Source organism: Etheostoma spectabile, chromosome 2 (genome assembly GCF_008692095.1).
Source record: "Etheostoma spectabile isolate EspeVRDwgs_2016 chromosome 2, UIUC_Espe_1.0, whole genome shotgun sequence".
Classification (NCBI taxonomy): Eukaryota; Metazoa; Chordata; class Actinopteri; order Perciformes; family Percidae; genus Etheostoma; species Etheostoma spectabile.
Genome location: NC_045734.1, coordinates 21,884,156 through 21,890,700, shown reverse-complemented (window position 1 = coordinate 21,890,700; position 6,545 = coordinate 21,884,156). Strand labels below are relative to the sequence as shown.

Below are 6,545 nucleotides of genomic sequence, written 5' to 3'. Positions count from 1 at the left end.
CACACACACACACACACACACACACACATACACACATACACATGCACACACACGTGCACAAAGGTAATGACAGGCTAGTGCTGTCTACTGCATGAGGTGTTTGAAACTATTGCCCTTTTCATCCCTTTGTCTGACCCTCACACCGCGACGTCCCTCACACCGCAATCTATATCAATAAAAGCAATACCACACTATGTCTACTAGGGGTAAGGGAAAAAAAATCTGAAAGTCGTGTGTATCGTGATTCTCTTGCAACCATTTTTAAAATTGATTCTTTTCCCTTAGAAAAAAAATTGTTTTAGGAATGCCTCATGATATATTGTTTCTAAGTGTATTTTTCAACTTTTTTCAATACACAATTTCAATACCTAAAGGGTAAATCTCATGACCGTCAGTGAGCCAATAAGCATGCAGCATGCTTTTACCAGTGTCTAATTATGTTTGTGATTGGCTGTCTGACATTACATGTCGTGGAGGCACGCATGCACACAAAGACGAGGGTGTTGTAGTAGGGGCTGAAAAATAAATATAAAGATTTATTTTGTATTGTGTAATGTTGTAATTGATTTTCGTTTCATAAATTTTTATTGGAAAAGGTTTAAAAACCGCTATCGAGGTCACTGTATTGGTAGTAACGTGACGATACCAACCTCTATCTATTACAAAACATTACTAACAGTATTTAGAGTAATTGGTGACAGAATGTCCAGGCCACATGCCATCAGAAACCACACTAAAATGTATATATACAGTATGTATATAATATTTATAATTTTTATAAGAATATTTATTTAAGATATTTAAGATGCCAATAGGTTACTTAAGTTAAGACATTAAGTGAAATTATTGGCGTTCAAAGATTAATGTGCACAGTTCAACAAACACCAACATGTGTTCTTTAAGCAGAAGTAGGCCTACAAGAGTAAAATCCATCCTGAAGTATAAAATATAGTCCAGCTCAGCTATGTATTTCGTAAAGTCTCATGCATCACAGAGACAGACAGTGGTGATGAAGTCATCCAGAGACAAACTGTGGAGCTGCTCTGTAAGTAATGCAACAAATGAATGACAGCACCCATGGTGGTTGTACTGGAATATTTTCTGATTCACAGCTATGAGCTGCTCTATTCAAATGACTCATCTGGGTGTAACAACTAACATTCACTCTGAGCCACAGTCACTACATCAAGATGGACCAACTCAAGGAAGAGTCACCTGATTCAATTGTTAACTGAAGTCGTGATGCTCAACTCCAAGGACAGTTGTCTCTTTATGCCTAGATACCAATTGAATAGCACAATGCAAATTATAGCCTATGCGTTTACTTCAGATACTACGTATACTACTACAACAATACATGCATGAACACACAAAGTTATACATCCAAGTAAGTAAGTGAGATTAATTAAGTTTATTAACTGATATGGTCTGGTCTGATGCGCCAAAATGCTCAAACACTGAGAACCTACGTCATCCCGTTGTCCAAATTGATGGATGCGCATGCGTGCTGTGACAGCAGGTGAACTGTCTATTTCAGGTGGTGATGGAGAGGAGGAGGGCGCTCATGCTGGGTCTGCGTAATGCATTACCCAACCGCCCCACCGACACCCCCACACATTCTCTCTCTCTCTCTCTCTCTCTCTCTCTCTCTCACACACACACACGCACACACACTATTGCGGTGGATTCCCTGTGCAGTCTGCCATGTGTAGCACAGATTCCTGTAAGGCCAGCTGCCACTGGAGTTGTCTGTTACATGTAGGTCGGCAGCTCAATAGGCTACATTGTAGATTACATAGGCTACTCACTTAAAATTAGAATTATTTGCACAAAAAAGCCAAAAGATTATTCCCCCGGTAATTTCAAAATGCCGCTTACCTTGCCCATTACTCATCTCTCGCCTTGTCCACTGAGCATCCTCGCCTCTCCGCTATCTCCTCTCCGCGTCCCGATAATACCCCCTCCGCTGGGATCGGCTAAGCAGCAGAGCAACCACAATTATCTCCCTCCGCTCCTATATCCGGCAAACGTGAGGAGAGAGAGGAGCCGAACAGAGTGTTCTCTTGAATGGGAACGTTAAAGCGTCTAAACCCAGGCCTAACCTGGAGGATGCGAGTCGCTCAGGCAGTCAGTGGTGAAATCCGCATAGGACAAGGATAAGCCAAAGCACACGACTCACTCACTCGCTCTCTCACTCAGGCAGCCCCATCCACACACGCATACAACACCGGCAGGCCACGCACGCACAGCATACACAATCACAACGGCGAGAGAGAGAGAGGCAGGGACGGGGGCGCGCCGTTTGCAGAGTCGGCGGTACCTACTATCATCCGCTTTTGTGAGTGTTAATATGTGAATGAGACAGAATGAATATTACTCCACATCTGCTGTGCAAGACCACCAAAACGTTTATTAATTTTCACAACAAATTAAGGTAGAAACACATTTATTACATCTGGTTCCATATGTTCAGTGGGTTCCTGTACCTGCCTCTCACTTGTTAGTAGTGTGTTTGTGCTGTTCATCTTCCTCATTTAGATCATCCATCAGGTCACACAGGTTGTCCACCAGGTCTTCCATCAGATCATACACCTGACAGATAGATACACATAGATTAATGGATTCATAGAATATAAGACTGTGGAAAACCTTAAAAGGTTACTTGAGTGATTTGGTTGCACTTCCATAAAATTGGGGGGGTTATGAAAGACAGATTTTTAAACAAGTTAGGTAAACCGATTGAGCGGAATCCCTCATGACAGGTACCCTGGACTTAGTGTGAGACAATTGAAATACTTGCCTTTTTGTGCAGGAGGTTCCTGTAAATGTCCATCACCTCCGCCTCGTTATTTTGGTCATCAGGAGGTTGTTGACTGATGCTGTTGTCTGGAGGGGTATCAGTCAGTGGGGCTGATTCCTTCCCTTGCTTTTCCTTTGTTTGTTTCACCGCTTCCTCCTTTTTTTTACCCTTCTTTTTGCTGTCCTGTACACAGGGCAGGCACATAATAAAGACAGACATAAGTTAGTGATGAATGACCACGCAAGAGGATCAAATTTCAACAACGGGTTGGCTGATAAGTAATTGTGTGCATCTTTCATCCTGAAAAACTACCTCCCACGTATTCATGGTTTTTAACATTGGAAGATATGCACTGTTTAAGGTCAACTCTTAGGTTTGTGTGCGTGTGCACCACAGATGGCTTGAACAGGTCCAGATGCTATTAATTCACACCCTGGGCACACAGTTGGAAAGCAGGTGCACATTTGCGCACAGTGAAAAAAGTGTCCTGTTACCATGGTACCCTTTAAGTGATAGGCTGTACCTTACCTATGACTCAACCATCACACAGAGGAGAAAATCACTCAGCAAAATATACTGACATTTTATACCAGAATGCATCTTTAGTCAACTTCTAATTTTAATTTTTTTTTGCCTTTGATAGCTGATAATGGTGACACAAACCATTAGGAGAGAGATGTAACAGGTCCAAGGGAAGACCAGAACATCGTTTAAGTGACAAGTTTGAGCGACCATGACGCAGCAATTTCAAGGTCCGAAAGACGCTTCACTAGGCCTCCTCAAGTGTACTATTGTGATTAATGTATTACCAACAAAGTAAGTAATAATCAATATGTAATTCGCTCTTGAAAAAAAAACAGACAGGATTTCTAGTCCCTCCCTGTTTAATCAGCCAGACAATTTGAGCTATAGCTTTGCAGAGACCGTGGGACACCAGCGTCCTCATTAAGACTCTCAATCTCAGTGCTGACGAATAAAAGATTCTGAAATTCAGATTTGGGGCCTATTTGTGGGGCCTATTGAGGATGGGGGCAGAAAAACAATGATTTGCATTAAAATGGATGGGAACTAAGTGAAATGTTTAGCTCATTATCTCACCCAACCAGTCACAATGTAAAAACATGAATGTCCATGACCATATTCTATTGCTAAGCTATTATTAACGTCTCCTCTGGTGGACAACAGAGAATGATGGAGAGTATTAGCTTCCTGTACACACACAAACAGGAACAAAAACACACATGTGCAGACGTATACAGGCTTAAATGATTCAAGAACACAAACGTGTATAATTACACAAATGAAGATCAACGCAAACTCCTTCAGGAAGACTTTTAAATAACTTTAATCACCATTATCTCTTCCTAAAACTATTCAGCTGTTAACAGGCGTTCTCTTTTCAGTAAACCAACCAGAACTGGCCACGGAATTCATGATCTAATCACGGCATGACATCCTGCTTTAAATGTCTTCTTTCCTTGCTATCAGCTGTCTTTACAGGCAAACGTGCAACCCTCCTCCTCCCCTTCACCTTCGGGCATGTTAACCACGACAACCTGAGTTCTTTTCCGGCAGTAAGGTCCTACGTTCGGTCTTTGGGTTCCCTCTCCACCATAACCAGTGTCTAGGCACCATCGGGGGGGGGGGATATGGCTTGGCTTCTCTACCCCTTTTATTTATTAATATTTTTAATGATGGAATCTAATCCCCAAAGACTGTACATTTCTTATTATGCACATGTACAATAAATCTTGGCATATCTGCAACATAGTCTTTCCTGTTTGTAATGGTTATACAGTTATATTTGGTGGCACAGGTGCTCCTTCTATAAAGTAAACCAACCCTTTAGTGTTATGGAGAACAGAAGCCAGCAAGCACACAACATAACATATAATACAGTGCTTCAGAAAACTATCCAACAGAACATAATGTTGCAGGTATATGCATCACTGAGAACCAGGCAGAAGGTGGCCGGGTTTTGAGGAGACAGTCAGTAGTAACAAGAAAACAAAAGTTGTCTTGATGAATGGCTGATGAATGAATAAATGAATGAATGAATGAATGAAGGAATGATGAACAGACAGCTTTACAGACGTACAGAAGGTGACTCATGGTTGGGTCAGCTGAAAGTCTGCTGAAGTGATATGTCTTGATACTTTATTCATGCTAATAATGAAAACACTTTCAAATCTGCTGCCACACAGTGGCAAAACAGCCCATCATCTCCACAAACATACAGTATACTTTTTGTTTCCCTCACCTCCATTGATTTGTCAGTATTTGCTGATTTGGACTCGCCTTTGTTGTCATCTTTAATTTTGGACCTTGCCCCACTCCTCTCCTCTTTAGCAGCAGCTCCTCCCTTTTTCTCACTCTTCTCATCTTTGTAATCAGCTTTATCTGCAATGTGAAGACAGAATAGTAGGCAGCATGAATCTTCACCAATCTATGTCCGAATGAAGGTCTGTGAGTCTCACCAGCTTCCAAGATTGGGGACTCCTCCTTTTTATCGAACCATGTGTCTCCCTCTGGAAGGCCCAGCAGGTTTCTGAGCCACAAGGCCTCACCAGCCATAGTGTCCAGCAGTTTCCTCCACAGCTGCTGCCTGCAGGGGGCACCACACACCACTTTAACCTGTAGGCTTCCTACACTGAGTGTGGCTCATGGGTGTGTGTGTATGACAGAGCCCAGGTGCTTTGATAGAGATGCTTTGTGAATTATGTGCGTTCATGCCTCACCCTACAGCTGTTGCTGTTAGCTGGTTGTGTTTCTGTTGAGAAGGCTCAATAAGCTGCAGAAACAGGGAGTTGAGCTTAGCCAAGCTCTTTTCCTGAGCTGCTTCTTGCTCAGGCAGAGATAGCACAACCTGGAGAGGAGAACAGGTGAATGGACACAATATGTTATGTTATTGATGCATCATCATGGTATAACATTTTACAAAGTGCATTCAAAGAGACCCTTGGATCTATAACCTTGGACCAACTATATGGCTATATGTACTGCTACACATACTTTCTTTGTACTAAGTGTTCCCATGCCCTATAACAGCACAGAATGCCTCTACCTGTCGGAGAGTATCAACAGAGAGGTCCCGGGTGCGTCCTGGATGCACTTCTCGCCACAATCTCTTTAGGTCCTCCACTGGCTCATGAAGGTACTGCAACTACAGTAGTTTAAATGAGTAAACACGCAACCACAAGACTCCTATGAAGAAAAGTGTATGCCACAGGATGATAATCACCATTGATAGTTATTCTCCATCTAACAACTGTCATGCATGTCATAATTTTCTGTCGCAAAAATTGTGTACCTTGTGTGGTGATTAAAAGTGACCTCATGAAAGTTAAGAGAGCTTTAATTAACCTTATATTTGGTAATGACAGATGTGAATTTTAAAGAAAAAGCCTTCTATTTATCCCAAATAGATGGAGTATAATAAGAGATATGTTTCATGTTTGGTAACTTTTCAATATTGTTTCCAGGTAGTCCTTCCTATTGCTTTTGCTTTTGTCTATTAGCCTGGTTTCCTATTACTGAACACTGCCATGGCAACATAAACTATTTTGTACATCGTAGAGGTAACAGTGACTGGTTTAGATTTTATCAATAATAAGTAGGGGTGGGGAAAGAAATCGAAAATAGTATGTATCATTAATTTTCTTAGCAATAATTTTTAGAATTCATTATTCCCCCATATATATATATATATATATATATATATATATATATATATATATATATATAT

General features: G+C 41.3%; 2 protein-coding genes across 5 annotated transcripts in view; both read right to left on the bottom strand.

The window, feature by feature from the left end:
- Positions 1-2,249, bottom strand: part of epn3b (epsin 3b) — a 16,199-nt gene extending 13,950 nt beyond the window's left edge. Inside the window, exon 1 of one of the 2 annotated variants that reach the window (XM_032542025.1) lies at positions 1,879-2,249. The gene's annotated coding sequence lies outside the window, so the exon portion shown is untranslated. The remainder of the gene's footprint in view (positions 1-1,878) is intronic. The other variant, XM_032542033.1, reaches the window with a different exon arrangement.
- Positions 2,250-2,384: 135 nt separating this feature from the next.
- The window catches only part of mycbpap (mycbp associated protein), a 13,291-nt gene continuing 9,130 nt past the window's right edge, over positions 2,385-6,545 (bottom strand). For all 3 annotated transcript variants that reach the window (XM_032542189.1, XM_032542180.1, XM_032542198.1), the window contains exons 14-19: positions 5,865-5,963; positions 5,539-5,666; positions 5,278-5,405; positions 5,061-5,200; positions 2,801-2,983; positions 2,385-2,592 (exon numbers count right to left, since the gene is read on the bottom strand). In XM_032542189.1, coding sequence (XP_032398080.1) covers positions 2,494-2,592; positions 2,801-2,983; positions 5,061-5,200; positions 5,278-5,405; positions 5,539-5,666; positions 5,865-5,963 — 777 coding nt within the window. In that variant the 3' untranslated portion in view covers positions 2,385-2,493. The remainder of the gene's footprint in view (positions 2,593-2,800; positions 2,984-5,060; positions 5,201-5,277; positions 5,406-5,538; positions 5,667-5,864; positions 5,964-6,545) is intronic.